The 19,102-nt window shown below is 39.4% G+C and overlaps 1 protein-coding gene across 4 annotated transcripts in view; it reads left to right on the top strand.

The window, feature by feature from the left end:
- Window positions 1-19,102, top strand: part of LOC120541882 — a 147,589-nt gene that overhangs the window by 93,412 nt on the left and 35,075 nt on the right. The window contains exon 2 of one of the 4 annotated variants that reach the window (XM_039773830.1): window positions 18,094-18,170. The exons of the other annotated variants lie outside the window; for them this stretch is intronic. Within the exon in view, the coding sequence (XP_039629764.1) occupies window positions 18,162-18,170 (9 nt within the window). The 5' untranslated portion in view covers window positions 18,094-18,161. The remainder of the gene's footprint in view (window positions 1-18,093; window positions 18,171-19,102) is intronic. 4 annotated transcript variants of the gene reach the window in all.

The raw sequence follows: 19,102 nt of genomic DNA, 5'->3' as shown, positions 1-19,102 counted from the left end.
CACCATCAAGAGAGATTACGCCACTAGGCTGGCCTGTGAACTTATGGGCACTCCAAGAAGAAAACTTGTTGCAAAGGACAGGATGATTGATACTAAAACACTACCAGAATAAGGGGATATAAGGTAAATGAGTATTACTTGCATAAAGAAAGAAAGAGACAGTTAACTTGGAATCTTTTTTTATCTATTATTGAATGTATAAAAATCATGTTAGTTTTGGTCCCGAGGCTTTGGAAACCATCTTGTATCACCCCAGTCCCAAAGGTATCACGTCCTAGTTAGCTGAATGACTTCCAGCCTGTTGCTCTGACATGGGCAGGAGGAGAGAGTATAGGAAGCTAATCAAGGACTTTGTTAAATGGTGCGACTCAAACCACTTACACCTGAACACCAGCAAGACCAAGGGACTGGTAGTGGATTTTAGGAGGCCCAGGCCCCTCATGGACCCTGTGATCATCAGAGGTGACTGTGTGCAGAGGGTACAGACCTATAAATACCTGGGAGTACAGCTGGATGACAAATTGGACTGAACTGCCAATACTGATGCTTTGTTTAAGAAAGGTCAGAGCAGACTATACTTTCTTAGAAGGTTGGCGTCCTTCAACATCTGCAATAAGATGCTGCAGATGTTCTACCAGACGGTTGTGGTGAGTGCCTTCTTCTATGCGGTAGTGTGCTGAGGAGGCAGCATAAAGAAGAAGGACATCTCACACCTGGACAAACTTGTTAAGAAGGCAGGCTCTATTGTAGGAATGAAGCTGGACAGTTTAACATCTGTAGCAGAGCGATGGGTGCTAAGCAAACTCCTGTCAATCATGAAGAGTTCACTGCATCCACTGAACAGTACCATCTCCAGGCAGAAGAGCAGCTTCACTGACAGACTGAGGAGATCATTCCTCCCCCACACTATGCGACTCTTCATTTCCACCCGGGGGAGCAAATGCTAACATTATTCAAAGTTATTGTCTGCTTTTACATGCATTTTTATTACTCTTTAATTTAATACTGTTTTTTGTATCAGTATCCTGCTGCTGGATTATGTGAATTTCCCCTTGGGATTAATAAAGTATCTATCTATCTATCTATCTATCTATCTATCTATCTATCTATCTATCTATCTATCTATCTATCTATCTATCTATCTATCTATCTATCTATCTATCTATCTAATAAAATCAAGTCAAACTTAACAAAACTAACTTCAGTTCAATCCCCCCATGAGAAAGAGAGGAAGACCAGCAACCACAGTAAAACTTTTGAGAGTAATAAAGAGGGAAAGAAGTCCTTCTCCCCAAAATAAATGCTTATTCTAAAATGTTATTGATTAGATCCTGCCAGCTTTTAAAAAGTTTTTGTATAGATCCTCTAAGTAAGAATTAGATTTTTTCCAATTTCAGATAGTATATAAAATCAGTTATCCATCCATCCATCCATTTTCCAACCCACTGAATCCAAACACAGGGTCACGGGGGTCTGCTGGAGCCAATCCCAGCCAACACAGGGCACAAGTCAGTTATCCACTGACTTAAAATGGGTGGTCTAGGATTCTTCCAGTTGAGCAAAATAAGTCTACGTGCCAATAGTGTAGTAAAGTCAATTACAGTTTGTTTGTCCTTCTCACCTTGAAGCCCATCTGGGAGTACACCAAACACAACTGTTAATGGGTTAGGAGTGACTGTGACACCAAGGCTGTCTGATAGGCATTTAAATTTTTTGTTCCAGAATGAAGTTAATTTGGTATACGCCCAAAATATTGCAACAATTGCAATGTTCACAGGTTGGGTCTTGCCCTGGAAACATTTTGAGCAATTTTGAACAAGATAGATGTTCTTGATAAAAGACTTTAAGTTGAGTAATTGAATGCTTTGCATATATGGATCTAGAGTAAATTCTATACATGGCTGCCTTCCACTCCTTTTCTGAAATGTTAAGTTAAGAGATCATTTTCCCACTGTACTCTGGGATCTTTAAAAGGGAGTTTAAAATGATTTTATATATTATAGAAATGCTGTCTAAGCCTTCAAGACTGATCAATATTTCTTCTGGAATATAAATAGGTGGGAGGTGAGGAAAATTAGGCAGATTTCATTTAGTGAAGTTTCTAATTTGGAGATAGTGGAAAAAGTGTAACTTGGAATCTTTACAAGAGGGTAAAATATATTAAAGAAAAAAGTGAAGGATAATAAACATTTGTGCATTGAAAGTTGTGGAAAACAATAATTATCTAATTGAACTTATTAATAAAATCCATAACACTTATGTATGGGGAGCTGAACCTGGGACAAGTCATCTAATTACAGTGGGTTCTGGCATTAGATTAAGAAACTGGACTGAAAGAAAACCTTGGAGTCTTTGTGACAGTCTACAACTAGCACTGCCTTCCCCTGGTGTAGACTATTGGTATTGTAATAGGTTGAGGTCATCGCCACCCTCATATATTGAATGAGACAGTTTTTTTAAAAAACTTGACAAAATAAATATAGCATGTTGGTGAATCAATACTATTTCATCCTCTCCTTACCTTTAGTCCAATTTGTTCAACAATAGGGGTGCTTTATGTGTGGAGCTTGGATGTTCTCTCCATGTTCATTTGTTTATTTCCTGTGGGTTCTGGTTTATTTTCATTATTCAAAGACATGTTTTTAGACCAATTTGCCAAATTTTGGTTTACATGCAAGTGTTCCCAGTGCTGGGCTGTTACGTGACTCTAATTCATTGCTGCTAGAATGGTTTTAGGTTTTTGGTGATCTTGTAATGGAAAAGTAGATGTATGTATATCCCTTGACCAAATATTTAAAATTTGAATGTTTCATATTAATCCATATTTATTTCAGTGTAGTTAAATGTGGGTTAAAAATTCTGGGAGCTAAAACATAGATGCAATTTCCATATCTCTATATATATATATATATAAAATCCATCATTTGTCTGTCTCTCTGTCTGTAAGTCTGTCGGTTTTTCACGAGAGATCTACTTAATGGATTTAGATTGGGGTTTTTTCTATAATTTGTTTAAACATTCCAGTTGATTTTGTGACTTCTGTCATTGCGCTAAGTATCATAGTTCACTTGCAGCACACCTGAGGGGTGGGGGAGGTGGGCAGGGTCCACCTCACTCATGTGCTAGCCTCCGTTTGAGTCACTCTACCTCTTACCACGTGTTGGACAGTACCTTGCCTCCTCTTAGCTAGCAAAACCTGTTTGTTCAGCAGACATTATCATGTAGAGATGGTTAAAGAGTAATGTTTAATGTTTTTAGGAGAGAGATCACAGCTACGTATTTTTTAGAGGGTACTTACTCATTGGCAGAGATATCACGGCCATGTGCTCTTCTCCCCACGCAGGTGACGCTCTCCCGTCAGAGCTGAACGCGATCAGATACAGTGGCAATATTTGACATTGGAGCATGCCTACCTTCTGCTTGGTCTGAGATACCTTCCCAACTTTTTACATTTTTTGACAAAGAGATCAAAGTTACATTCTCGCCCCTGATAGCAAAACCAAAAATATTGTATATCAAGAGGACCTCCTATCAATATAAATTCTTCACAATACAAATTATTACATTTTTTTTACATTTTTTAATTGATTTTTACATTTTAATTGATTTTGATCAAAATTTCACTACTATACAGGCAGAGACACAGGGGACAGCTAGTATGGTATAAAATTAGATTGTTAATAAGCTATTTTCACAATAATTATTTCCTAAACTTCTATATAGACTGATCTATGTTTTTATAAACATTGATACAATTTCATTAATAATTAGCCTGCAAAAGAAAAATCCTGTCATCCTACTCATATTACCAATTTCTGAAAGGAATATTTTTTCACAACTTTTTTGTATGTAGAGCATAATTACTCAGGCTGAATTTATGACTCCTGTAGGGGCAAACACATACAGTATATATATATAAAGCAGCACTGGGATCTATATACTGTATTAACCTTATCAACCTGATTGTTTTTATCTTTCCTGATAAAGTGATCCCCCGCTATATTGCGGTTCAGCTATCGCTCCCCTGCTACATCGCGGATTTATTATTATTATTATTATTAATACTAGGGGGCTCCACCCCTGCTCGCTTCGCTCGCCCACCCCCGGGTTTTGTTTACCGGATAAACAGTTTAAAGAGATTGTTATTTTCATGGGAATTGCTACATATGCATTATTTTCATTTTTACTTTAAAACATTTGTAAAAACAATATTTGTCCTTTATTTCCTGCCCCGGGCGTGGTTAAATGTTTCTCACGGGACTTATAACGCTGCTCGCGTTGTGAAGGGGGGGGTGGTCTGAACGCACGCTAAAGAGATGCGATCGGTTCAGCTACTGTCTTAAGCTGCTGCTAGCCAGTTGTGTGTTCTGCTTGTCACACTTTGCGTCAATCACTTAAAAGCCTGTACAGCAGCTGTCCTTTTGTCACTTCGCGTCTCTGCCGCTAGCGTTCTGAAGTGGGAGGAGGAGGGCTGAACAAACGCTAAGGAGAAGCACTCAGATCATCTGCTGGCTTGCTGCAGTGTTCTGCTTGTCGTTGTTTTAAGAGCTGGGGGCACCTGAACTTTGTCTGCCAAAAGCATTCCAACAACTGCTAAGTTAGATGTCAGTGAACTTGTTTTAAATTATTTGTAAGTAGGATGTGACGTGCAAAAGTCACCGTCTCATGGGTTTTGCTTCGTAAGGTTGTAATCTCTAGTCTTACGTGTCGTCAAAGTGTCTCTCCGAGATGATCTGGTCTTGATCACTTCGCTCAACGCCCCTGGAGGCGCACTACGCTGCTGCCACTTCACATCTCTCCCGCTCACGTTGTGAAGGGGGGGAGCTGAATGCACGCTAAGGGGAAGTGGACAGATCAGCTACTGGCTTTGTGCTACTTCTGCCAAGATGCCGGTTCTGCTTGTCGCTCTGTGCGTCAATCATTTTAAAAGCATGTACAGCTGCTGTTCTTCTGTCTCACTGTCTTATCTGGTGTAACGTTCAAATGTCTCTCGCGGGATGTCAAATTGTCTTCCGAGAAGATCAAGCCTTGTCTCCCTGCCAAGATTTTTTTATTTATTTATAATAAAGAGATGTTGCTCATATCCTTAGCCCGCCATCCACATATCATATGTGTTTACAAAGTGTGTTTTAATAAGTTTACATGTGTTTAAAGTGTGTGGGAGGGGTATTTTAAGGCTTAAATGATAAAAAAAAATGTTTATTTATATGGTCTTTCTATATCATGGATTTTCGCCTATCGCTGATGAGTCTGGAATATAACTACTGCGATAGGTGGGGGATCACTGTATATTAGAACTCTACTGACTTTGAACAGAATCACTGCAAGAGATCACTTTACTATATATTATTTCTGTTTATAGCAATTAATTCAAAACATTTTTTCCAAAAGTGTTTTTAATGAAAATTGTCCATCCATCCATCCATTTTCTAACCCGCTGAATCCGAATACAGGGTCACGGGGGTCTGCTGGAGCCAATCATAGCCAACACAGGGCACAAGGCAGGAACCAATCCTGGGCAGGGTGCCAACCCACTGCAGGACACACACCCACACACCAAGCACACACTAGGGCCAATTTAGAATCGCCAGTCCACCTAACCTGCATGTCTTTGAACTGTGGGAGGAAACCGGAGCGCCGGAGGAAACCCACACAGACACGGGAGAACATGCAAACTCCACGCAGGGAGGACCCGGGAAGCGAACCCGGGTCTACTAACTGCGAGGCAGCAGCGCTACCACTGCGCCACCGTGCCGCCCTAATGAAAATTGTCTACAATTAAAATCCTTTAATGTCTACAAATTTCTTTGCACACACCTTTGGATGTTGTCAACCATTTGTGGTCTTTCGTTATTATACATTTTTTAGAGCACTTCTCTTTGTTGTATATTGTTTACACCATCCCTGTCACTAACTCACGCCCAAAACAATAGTCCTTATTGTACTAATGTTAAAATATACCAATATGTTACAATTTCTTCTTTTAAAAGGCATTGCAAGAATTTCTTATGATCAGATCCTGAGAAGCCTATTCATGACTTTACCGTATATCATCACAGCTAGTCTACTACTGCACTCCCATCACTAGGATCATGGCTAGGAAACTCCACATACTATACTATACTACAGTATATTGTATCCTTTTTTTGCCTCCACCTCAGTGCTGCCTTCCTATTATTCAGTAAAATGATTATTAAACCATTATATTGATCTTTAAGTATCTCCATGGTCATGTCCCACCATTCCTGGCTTATTCTGTGGCTTATATGAAGCGTCCTACTCGTTACTGCACTACTGTAAAACAGTCACTTTCCTACTGCACGTGCTGTTAGCCTTTAAAATGTCCTTAAATGTGGTGATTTCTGTTTTTTAACAACAAGCTATTTATAGAATTAGGAAAAAATACTTTCTAGCAGTTCAGTAATGTATACAGAGAGACAATGTAGATTATAAAGGACCTGTTTGACCATGTAAACATGTTTGGAAGTGATCACAAGATTACTGAAGAAGAGAAGAAATGTCTGCGAGTGCAGCATTCAGACTAGTAAAGATGGAAATACAACTCCTTATTTCTCATTGGTGCATAGCTGTATGAAATTAGGAAAATAAAGAATACGGTAAAGACATCTAGTTATCCTGTGAACATTATCAATTAATTCTGTAATAAACTGTGATCAATAAAATATAGTAACGCAAACCTTTCAAGGCTGATAGAGTCGTGCAGTCGTTAGCACTGTATTAAGTCTATAGGAGACTCTGAATTAGTACAAATATAAATGAATATGGTGGACTGGAGCACCATCTAACTCCACTGTCAAGCAGTAATAGATAAAGTAGGTTGATGAAAATTTATTACTTATTATTAAAAAATTTGAACCAGCTCAAAAATCTGCAATGCCACTAAAGTGTCACAGCAGGGTCAGTTACAAAATCGTCTTTAAAAAGTTGTTCACCGTCCTAAAAACCTTAAGTCTGTTTTCTAAACCCATTCTATATTTGCACCAGTCATGAGATTTTCCAAATCCAGGAACTTGCCTTGTTCCTTTTTTGAGAATACATCCTGCCTTTAGGTTAACAATGTTAGTTTTTAGTTACTTTGTTTATGGATAATTATGAAAAAATAAACTTTGACTTAAATTATATAAGCCTCAGGCATAACGATTCCTACTATTCAAACAAGAGTATTGTAAAAATGTGCTGATCTTGAGTGCTTGGCACAGTTGAAACGTAATAAAGAACTCTTATGAAAGGTCAAAACAACAGTACGTCTGACAGCATGCATGCAGTGTCTGTTAGTGTGGAATGCACACTTCCCCACCTACATCTAATTTTTTAAAACAAGATTGTCTGTCAGCACAAATGACTCCTCCAGCCTACAGAACTGACTGCACTGTTATTGAGCATTATGATATACACTGTGCTTGCATGAAATACTTACACTGGGATGGGAAAGGATGACAAGTATTGTCTCATATGCAGAAGACAAATGTTTTATTTATAGGTAAATAAAATCCTGGTGCTCATCTTGCAGTACTTCTGCAGTGTAGTACAACTAACTATTTCTAAAGAAGATCATACTTTTTTTCAGGAGTAAGGAGATGGTATTCCCTATTTTAACAAATAGTCACCCATAATCATAAAACACCATCATTATGAACTACCTAGATAGAGCATATACAAGTGGGCCAAGGTTTAGGGCGTAATTTTATTGCCTTTGCAAGCTTACAAAAAGAGCACTGCTTATCTGGACATCAGTCGAGGTCTCACTATTGATGCTTTTTCTTTACTGCCTACATAGGGCTTGATCAATAGAGGTCACAGAATTGTAGCACAATACTGTACTATTAAAAGTTCATTAATTCTCAGCTTGTTGCTGCTATTTTGGATGGGCAAACACCTTTTATTGTTGTGGTCCCCGGCCAGGCGCCCAGGAGGACCAGAGGAGGGCTTGTGCCTCCTCCAGACCGAGAGGGGGCATCCGTCCTGGTTATTCTGGAGGCCTCGGGTAGAGGGCTTGGAAGCCCAGCCCTGTAGGGGCCCGTGGCCACCGCCAGGCGGCGCCCCAGTGCCTTATTATCCCGGGAGCCCGGCACTTCCACCACACGGGGATGTGTCCGCGGGAGATTGCTGGGAAGCAGCTGGAGCCCATCCAGGTTCCTATAAAAGGGGCCAGGAGGAAAAGAGGCACAGGACTGTGTGGCCTGGACATTGGGGGAATCGGTGCTGGAGGCACTGGAGTTTGTGAGCACGTTAAATTTGTAAATATTGTAAATAAACGGTGTGTTGGGTGAAACTATGTTGTCCGTCTGTGTGTGTCCGGGTCAAAGTTCACATTGTTTATTCCTCAACTCTTGCTCTGACACATCTGCAGAAACTATGTTCAGATTATTAATAACAAGTTTAAGTTTACCCTTGAGGAAACAGGCAATTTTGTCACACTACAGAACTATGACAAGTGATGTATTTAATGTTTGCTTATTATTCATCTGCCTGATTTTCATTTTGCAATGTGTTTGGTGTGTATACTATACATCAGAGGTCGGCCAAACCTATATTACAAAGTTATTTCGTGTGCCGACATAATTGTACCAATTTCGTTATAAATAGTATCAAAATTGGTCCGGTTATATTGGGCTTCAAAAGTATATACTTTTGAAGCCCTTTATAACCGTACCTTATATTATTGGTCATTCAATATTTTAAAATATATAGGATCGATCATATGTGAAAAGAATGTTTTGTCAAATTTTACTTTTCAACACATTTATTAAAAACTGTATTACAAATTATAAATAACAAGTTCTTTCAATACAAAATACATAGTTTGAATAAGAAAAAATTATCAAGAATTCTCATATGATTAATCATTCTTTATTGTTATTCAGAGTTATTATACAATGTGAACCAATTGAATAACTACATTTGGTTTGTTTCTTAAAGCCATAAATGGCCCTTTTTATAGCTTAACTTTTCTCATCAGAGTTTTTAAATGTAGACTGATGTTTAGGTTGATAATGTCTTTGTACACTTGACGTACGTCACATGACACTTTCACAGCATAACGTTCACACAGCACGATCCTTTTGTTGTGCAAATCCGTATTTATTCGTCCATGAGTCTGGAAAAGAGCGAACATCACGTTTTTGTCTTTTACGAGTCCGTTTAGGGCAGTATATTACTTAATAATAACAAGAGGTTTGTTTTAACATACCACGGCCTGCACTGAACACATGGTTTCTCGTTACATTTGAGTCGCGTGCGCAAAACCTAGGTGGGGACACGGAGCGCAAACGCATGCGCTGCGATTAAAATGTAATAACGAGGTTTGTTTTAAAGTACCACGTTCTGCACTGAACACAGGATTTCCATTTAAATGTGAATTGCATGTACAAAACGTAGGTGACAGCGTGAAAGTATGCGCTGTAATTAATATATCATTTTTTACAATATTTCCAAACAGAGTGCCATTGAAAATCGTTCCATGTGCCACACTTGGCACACGTGCCAATATGTTGCCGATCCCTGCTGTACATGATAAGAGATTTATGACTCATTAATAGTTTTCCAGCTTTCAACAATTATTTGTCCCGATATGAAAACAATTTTGCAAAAACATTGAGAAAGGTGGGAATCTTACCTTGGAACTTTGCCTTGGTTTTCGATCACAAACTTCTTACATGTTGTTTTGCTCCTCTGCTTACTGTTTTACAAAAGATTTGAATATGACTTAAGTAGGCATGACTTCCCCCTTTTCAAAAGAGAAAGCTAGCAATTTCAAACACCTAAAAATGAATGCATTGTATAACAATTCTATTACATATTACTACTGGCCACAGCTACAAAGTCTGACAGTCAGTGATGTTTTGGATATGTGTAGCCATCAGTGCCCGAAATTTTACAACCAGTATCTGCCTGTAAAACCTTTTCCATCACAGTTTTCAAAGTGAAAAACTGCATCTGCTTTACATTATATCAAATCAAATCAAATTAACACTCAGCCCCAATCCCATTGAAAGTAAATAATCTTACCTTTATATAAATTATTCTGGGACAAGCAAGAACAAAGACATCTGTCACAGTAACTAAATCTGAGAAAATTATTCCAGCATCCTGACCCTAGCAGTAAATTTTGTTGAGGTTCTGAGATAATCATGTAAGGATCTTGGACTTACTAGTTGCTTTTATCAGGATCTATTTGTATTGAAATAACTCATGGTGTTAAACCTTTGCTCCAGTGCATTACGCCATGAAGCAAAAAGAACTATATTTAAAGAGAAAGAAAAGTTCCATGCCAGTGCCTTATATTTTAGCATCATTGTAAGAAACAAAGGTGCAATAAAGATAAAGCATGTTTTCACGACTACATACATTTTTCTAAATTGCTGACACCTTTGTGTGAGATCTGTGTTGTGTTGTCCAATGTCTCTGTGTTCTGAAAATCTAAGTACCATTTCACTCAGTCATGGATGGCTAGTGTTATTGATTCCTGACTGGCATGTAAATAGACAATGACACAGGAGAGGGGTTTAATAATCAAAATTGTGGCAATTTCTCAAAAAGTTATTTCTAAGTAAGTGTGTGTATTTTTAAGTAAGACACTTGTAAACTTTCTGGTTTTTTTTTCAACTAAAATATATACTGTATATCACTGTTTATTCACTTCTGTTTACCCATTTATTAAAGTGAAAACACAAGTCAATATATATGAAAGTGTAAAACACATTGAAATTTATAGGTGGATCAGTTTTACTTCTTGTACTTCATATTTTATTTAAATTTCACTGGTCTTCTGAGGAATTCCTTGTGTTACTAATGTTTTGAATTTTCCTTATGGCCAGAATTATAAAAAAGATAAGGATATTTATTAATATTTGTGTGGAAAGCTCATGCACAGGTGTAGATAAAGTAGCATTTGTCTAAAAGTAAAACATATTTCAATTAATTAGAGTCTCTGAATGTAAATTTCTGTCACTTTATAAACATTATTTATCAGGTTGGTAGTTATAGCTACAATATAAATAATTTTGTTAATAAAATTAGGTTATTGTGTTTCTTAACACATAGAAGTAAGAATTTCACTATTCTCTGTACATGTAGCAATAATGACTTCATGACCTTTTTCTTTCAGCTGCTCCTGTTAGGGGTTGCAACAGTGGATCATCTTTTTCCATATCTTCCTCTCCTCTGCATCTTGTTCTGTTACACCCATCACCTTCATGTCCTCTCTCACCACATCCATAAACCTTTTTTTAGGCCTTCCTCTTTTCCTCTTGCCTGGCAGCTCTATCTTTAGCATCCTTTTCCCAATATACTCAGCATGTCTTCTCTGCTCATGTCCAAACCAACGCAATCTTGGCTCTGTTACTTTGTTTTCAACCCATTGAACCTGAGCTGACCCTCTAATGTACTCATTTCTAATCCTGTACATCCTCGTCACTGCAAATGCAAATCTTAGCATCTTTAACTCTGCTACCTCCAGCTCTGTCTCCTGCTTTCTGGTCAGTACCACCATCTCCAACCCATATAACATAGCTGGTCTCACTACCGTTCTGTAGACCTTCCCTTTCACTCTTGCTGATACCCGTCTGTCACAAATTACTCCTGACACTCTTCTCCACCCATTCCACCCTGCCAGCACTCTCTTTTTCACCTCTGTTCCACAATCTCCATTACTCTGTACTATTGATCCCAGGTATTTAAACTCATCCATCTTCACCAACTCTACTCCTTGCATTTGTTATAATACATTTTGCTTTAATATTTAAGGTTAATGTCACTGTCTCTGGAAAAGACTGTTAAAGGATCCATTCACATGTGCATACTAAGTTTGGCACACAGGGGCTCAGCATTTAGAATTGCTAGCCAAGCATAGACTAGATAGCCAAAGACAACTGGAGGATTGTATAGTCAGCCTAAAGACAGAATAGTATACTTCTGTCCTCTGTCAGCACAAAATCTTTCCTTGTTGGGAGAATGAGAACTGCATGTAGGCATTGTGCCATTCCTGTATTTTTTGGAGGTGGAGTTCAGTCCTTTCCTGTCCTTGTTTGGAAACCAGAGAGGGCCCTGCACGTGGAGAAGACAGTATAAATACATGGACAAGCAGTCAAACCCTTTGAAGCTGTCGGGCGGAAGATTGTGTCATCCGTCCGGAAAATACTCTCAGCGTGGTGACGAAAGATGGCAGACTGCGTAGATCAAGACTCCCACCTTGATAAAGTCTGTCATAAGCTCCCCGTCTGTAACCGTGTTAAACCGTCAGTAAAGTAAACTAAAGTATATATTTTTCTCTCATGTGTTTTGTAGCGCCGTAATCACTATGGGAGGGATATCGCCTTTTCTGTCATATTTCTGTATTTTTTGGTTACTTAACATGCCGCAATTTCAAAAGAACACATTTCCGGAGAGCTAATGCCTCCTAAGGAAACAGCATCCTCACCATTCCAGTGACCTGCCTCTCATTTACACACATGTATTCTGTCTTGTTCCTACTGACCTTCATTCCTCCCCTCTCTAGAGCATATCTCCAGCTCTCCAGGTTCTCCTCAACCTACTCCCTACTATTGCTACAGATCACAATGTCATCGGCAAACATCATAGTCAATGGGGACTCCTGTCTAATCTTGTCTGTCAACCTGTCCATCACCATTGCAAATAAGAAAGGGACCAAAGCCAATCCCTGATGTAATCCCACCTCTATATTAAATGCATCCATCACCCCTACTGCAGATCTCACCACACTTCCCTCGTACATATCCTGTACAACTCTTAACATGCTTCTCTGCCACTCCTAGCTTCCTCATACAATACCACAACTCCTCTCAAGTCACCCTATAATATGCTTTCTCCAGGTCCACATAGACACAATGCAACTCCTTCTGGCCTTCTCCATACTTCTCCATCAACATACTCAGAGCAAACATTGCATCTGTGGTGCTCTTCCTTGGCATAAAACCATACTGCTGCTCACTAATCATCACCTCACTTCTTAATATAGCCTCCACTACTCTTTCCCATAACTTCATGCTGTGGCTCATCAATTTTATCCCCCTGTAGTTACTACAGCTCTGCACATCCCCCTTATTCTTAAACATTGGTGCCAGTACACTTCTTCTCCACTCCTCAGGCATCCTTTCACTTTCCAAGATTCCATTAAACAATCTGGTTAAAAACTCCACTGCCATTTCTCCTAAACACATCCATGGTTCCACAGGTATGTCATCTGGACCAACGGCCTTTCCATTCTTCATCCTCTTGTGGTGTTATGGGTCCACAGCTCTTCCAGCAAAGGCTGTTTCAGTTTTAAATAAATAATCACCGCACTTGCGGTGGCTTGGTGAGGGGGCGTAGTGGTCATAGCAAGCCACGGGGCGATCTGCGGTGTGGGCATTTCTCACCTAGTGCACAGGTGAGGGACTGCCCACATCCGTGATTGTTCCTGTGGCTAATGTGCTGGAGCTGCTATGGCCCCTTTTTAATATAAAAGAAGCGTGAGTCAGTTGGACAGAAAAAAATCAGAAAAACGAAAAGAGAAGGAGACGGAGGTTACAGGAAGCAAGAGAGCAAGTCGGTGTGGTAGGAAGCGAGCGAGCGTTCGTAGGCAGCTGAGCAGACAGCCTAGGTGTTAGGCCGACACCCAGGGCGTAGTAGTTGTTTTTGCTCTCGTAGAATTTGTTGTTGGAAGTACGGGAGTGACTGGGAAACGGGTGGCTCCGCATGGGGGCGCGGATGGCAGTGGGATTTGGGATGTGGTGTCCTCCACGTGAAAGCCTTGGCCGTGAGAGGAATTCCCAAGTCGCGGTCTGGAGGGAGCGGAACCGAAGCCAGGGATCGGGACGCCTCCAGATCAGTTGTGGAAAGAAGGTCAGCTGCAGGTAGAGTGGTTCCCCTGATGCGAAGCCTGGACAGGGAGAAGCAGGGGAGTCACCAGTTAAAGGAAGACACCGGGCTTGTTGTTGGTTTTAAAGTCTGCTTCCTAAGGAACATTTTAACCTTGTTTTAAAAGGATTGTTCTATTTATTGTTTTTAAACTCCACGTTTTTCTTTTAATGGATTATTTATTTAATGACTCTTTTTGAAAACAGTGCACTATTTAATTGAACACTTTGTTTTTGATTTGTTGACTGTTTTAAATAAAAGCACTTCTTCACTTTTTGAACCATCCCAGCTCGATTGTTATTGCCTCCACTGTCTAGCTCATCGGTGACATTACCGACGGTGTTGGGTTGAAGGGCTCCTGAACAGCGATGGGAGCGAGGAACCGAACCCACATCGTCAAACCTCTTCATAGCTGTCCTTACTTCCTCCTTGCTAATCCATTGCACTCCCTAATTCACTATTGCCACATCAACCAACCTTCTCTCTCTCTCATTCTTTTAATTCATCAACCTCTCAATGTACTTTTTCCATCTGCTCAGCACACTCTACTCACTTGTGAGTACGTTTCCATCTTTATCCTTTATCACCCTAATCTGCTGCAAATCTTTTTCAGCTAAGTCTGTCTGTCTAGCCAGTCGGTACAGGTCCTTTTCTCCCTCCTTAGTGCCCAGCTTCTCATACAACTCATCATACACCTTTTCTTTAGCCTTGGCCACCTCTCTCTATCTCCTTGTACTCTTGTCTACTTTCTGTATCTCTCTGACTATCCTACTTCTTCTTCGCCAACCTCTTCCTCTGTATACTCTCCTGTCCAGATATCACGCCAAGCACCCTTCTTGCTCTCACCCTTACAACTTCTGCTGTAGTTGCCCAGCTATCTGGCAACTGTTCACTGCCATCCAGTGCCTGTCTTACCTCCTCCCTGAACTCAACCTTGCAGTCTTCCTTTTTCAACTTCCACCATTTGATCCATGGCTCTGTCCTCACTCTCCTCCTCTTCTTGATCTCCAAAGTCATCCTACAGACCACCATCCTGTGCTACACTTTTCCCCGCCACCACTTTGCAGTCTTCAATCTCCTTCAGTTTGACCCTCCTGCATAGGATATAATCTACCTATGTGCAAAATCCACTATCATCTGACCTTCTTCATTCCTGTCCTTGACACCATACCTATCGATCACCTCCGCACCCCCTCTGTTCCCTTCACCAATATGTCCATTGAAATCCGCTCCAATCACCACTCTGTGTTCCTTGGGTACACTGTCCATCACTTCATTCACCTCACACCAGAAATCTTCTTTCTCATCCATCGCACACCTAACTTGCAGGGCATATGCACTAACAACATTCATCACCACACCTTCAATTTCTGGCTTAATAATCATAACTAGGTCTGACACTCTTTTTACCTCCAAAACACTCTTGACATACTGTTCCTTCAGAATAACCCCTAATCAATTTCTCCTCCAATGCACATGATAATAGAACAATTTGAATCCACCTCTGATCCACCTGGCCTTACTCCCTTTCCATTTAGTCTCTTGGACGCAAAATATAACAGCCTTCCTTCTCTCGATTACATCAGCTGTCCCTCCCCTTACCAGTCATACTGCCAACATTCAAAGTTCCTACTGTCAGTTCCACTCTCTTTACCTTCCTCCTGTCTTCCTGCCTCTGGACAGATCCTCCCCTCTTTCTTCTCCTTTTTCGGTGAACAGTAGCCCTATTTCTGCCAGCACCCTGTTAGCTAACAGTACTGGTTGTTAACCCAGGCCTCTACCAGTCTGGTAGGGAAATCTGTGGTGTTGTCCATATATTGATCTGGCAAAATTTTACGCCGGAATGCCCTTCCTCATGTAATCCTTCCCATTTTTCTGGTCTTGGGAAAGGCATGAAGAAACACACTGGTTTGTGCATCCCCAGTGGCTGGGTTATCTCACTATGATCTATGATCTTTAAAATAAAAAATTGCTGTTTATTAATAATCATAATCATTTAAATTGTGTTAACCCTGAGTCCAGAAAACCATTACATATAGCAGCTGTAAAATTAACATTCTACATTTTTCCATGGCATCTGTGAAGTTTGTAAATGTGTAATGTTCAATATTTTACTGACAGAATTCAGAAAGTTTTTTATTTTGTTTGTTTTTTAATATATCTGATCTGAAATAATCTGAATAATATAGCCCCAAATTCCAAAAATGTGTGACGCTGTGTAAAATGTAAATAAAACCAGAATGCAATGATTTGCAAATCTCATAAATCCATATTTTATTCACAACAGAATATAGAAAACATATCAAATGTTTAAACTGAGAAAATCTACCATTTTAAAAAAAGAATAAGATCATTTTAAATTTGATTGTAGCAACATGTCTGAAAAAATTTGGGACAGGGCCATGTTTACCACTGTGTAGCATCCCTTCTTCTTTTAACAATAGGTCATAAATGTCTGGGAACCAAGGAGACCAGTTGCTGGAATTTTCGATGAGGAATGTTGTCAAATTCTTGTCTGATAGAGGATTTTATCAAAGGGTCTTCTTTGTCGTGTGTTTCATTTCATGATTTGTCAAATGTTTTCAACTGGTGAAAGGTCTGGACTACAGGCAGGCCAGTTCAGCACTGGGACTCTTCTACCTTCTACTATGAAGCCATGCTGTTTTAATAGATGCAGTATGTGGTTTATGATTGTCTTGCTAAAATATGCAAGGCATTCTCTGAGAAAATGTTGTCTGGCTGGGGGTATATATTGCTCTAAAACCAGTATATACTTTTCAGCTTTTATGCTGCCTTTTTTCAGATGTGCAAGCTTCCAATTCCATAGGCACTAATGCACCCCCATATCATCAGAGGCTTTTGAACGGAGCACTGATAACAAGCCAAAGAATTTCAAATTTTGATTTGTCTGACCACAGAACAGTTTTCCACTTTGCCTCAGACCATTTTTAATGAGCTTTGACCCAGAGAAGATGGCCACGTTTTTGGATCATGTTCACATATGGCTTCTTCTTTGCATGATAAAGCTTTAACCTGCATTTGTGGATAGCATGGCGGACTGTGTTCACATACAATGATTTCTGGAAGTGTTTCTGAGCCAATGCAATTATTTCCATGACAGAATCATACCTGTTTTTAATGTAGTTCCGCCTGAGGGTCTGGGCATCCAGTGCTGATTTTGTCCTTGTCCCTTGCACACAGAGATTTTTGTGATTCTTGGAATCTTTTGATGATATTATTTATGCTGAAATTATCTTTTTTTCATGTGTTTCCCTGATTATATAGTTAATTAGCTTCATCAGATTGCAACTTCCAGACATTTCAAAGCACTGCCTTGTTGCATGCAGCAATCAGATACAGGTAGCTTTAAATATCAGTAAGATCAAGGCATTTTGGTTACTGCTTTGTAGTGTAAACATACATACACGACTAGTGTCATTTTTACAAAACACAATCTTCAAGTTAAAGAGTGGAAATAAAAACTCTGGCCAACATAATTATTCATAAGCCAGAGATTCACATCAAGAGTATTTACTTGTCTCACCTAGAAAACTTTTCACTCAGCAGTGTATTCAAAATGCAGAGGCTTTTCAGAATTCTGTGACATTCACAACAAAAATTCAGATCTTATCAGTGATTATTAGTAGATACTGCATCTTGGCATGGAGAACACAAAGAACACTCACATACCTGAAAATAACCATTATGAAATATGAGAAGTGCTAAGGTGTGTGAGTGATGTTTTTTGAATGAATATAGTACTACAACACATTAACACATTAAGAGACCACATGATTTATTATTCGCACTCGTGACAACTGCCATCAGAGTTATAGTGCTCCTCAGCAGGATGCTGTATAACAAGGAATTCAAACTCCTGTCTACTGCTCAGGATTAAAAAAAGCAGATGTTAACAAATTATTAATACCAAGAGTTAAAATAATCTCTTATGACTGAAATAAAAAGGGCTTGGAAATCCTGGGAAATTTCCCAGGCACTAGGTTTTTTTCCACAATGATGGCAAATATGTACACTGAGAGCAGTCTGTTTCTTCAGGAACAAGTAAACGAGCCAATTGTTTCTTGTGCGTTAATGCCACACAGAGCATATTTATAAGCGACTATCTTACTTTCAATTTTCAAACGCACTTTGAAGTGGGGGTTTCCCGTATTACAGACGCACCAGTGACTGTAGTGACTTCATATCCTTCCCTAGCACAACAATATGTAGAGCAGGAGATTCCAAAAAAGCTGCCAGACCAGCCAGCAGCACCTGTGAGCATCATGAAAAAAGTGAGTATTGCTTTTATTTCAGTGCAAGCATCACAATCCACTGGATTAAAAGTGAGAGCTTAAGAGACTTTTATCTCAGCACCTTGGCTAATTTGTATTAAAGCTAATTGGACTAGAGCCTTGTAGAGTTCTTTTGCTCTATGATTAATACTAATGTGACTCATGTGGTTAGTGAATGTGGTGCACTATATATTATAGTGAAATCCTTTGGTATTTCCTTAATCCAAAGGATGTCTGCTTTCAATAAGTGTTTGTTGTACTGTATGTACATTCTGCCTTTCTGGTATTACTTCTTGTTTTTTATTTAATTTACTTTGCCTGTGTACTCTCAGATCCTATTACTTATGCTTTTCAACAGTGAAATATCACGTTGCCACAAAAACAATGATAGACTGATAATTGTCACATTCTACATACAAGTTTCAAAGTGAAACAAAAATCTTTGGCAAAATGCCAGTGATTTGCTAACCTAGTCATGGCATGACAATCTAGTGAAGAGTGCTGTCTGTCTGGTCGCAGTGCATACACCAATATTTTCTTTTTTACTGCCATTCTCTCTCTTCCCCCCCATGTTATTCACATGGGTTTGCTCTGATTGTTTATAAACAAAGTTAAGTTACTTGTAAATGGCCACTCAAAAGTGGCGCCATAAGAATGAGTGTGAACTTGAGAGTGCCCTGCACTGGGCCTGAACCCTTCTCTCTGTCTTTGTTCTTGGACAAGATGTTGTTTTGGATAGATTTTGCACCGCTGTGATGCTAAATCTAGATGAAGCAGGTTCATTTAAACAGAATAATGAATGACTTATCCGAGGTCCATCTCGTTAATAATTAGGCTTTCTCACCTCTATTCTGAGAGTATGAACCTTTATTGTTTAAGTCAGTAATCAACCTAAGAAGCACATTTTGAAACATGAAAAAAAAAAAACAAAA

The sequence above is a fragment of the Polypterus senegalus genome, chromosome 13 (assembly GCF_016835505.1).
Source record: "Polypterus senegalus isolate Bchr_013 chromosome 13, ASM1683550v1, whole genome shotgun sequence".
NCBI lineage: Eukaryota > Metazoa > Chordata > Cladistia > Polypteriformes > Polypteridae > Polypterus > Polypterus senegalus.
Note: the sequence above shows the minus strand (reverse complement) of the source record. Positions and strands in the feature narration are given on the sequence as shown.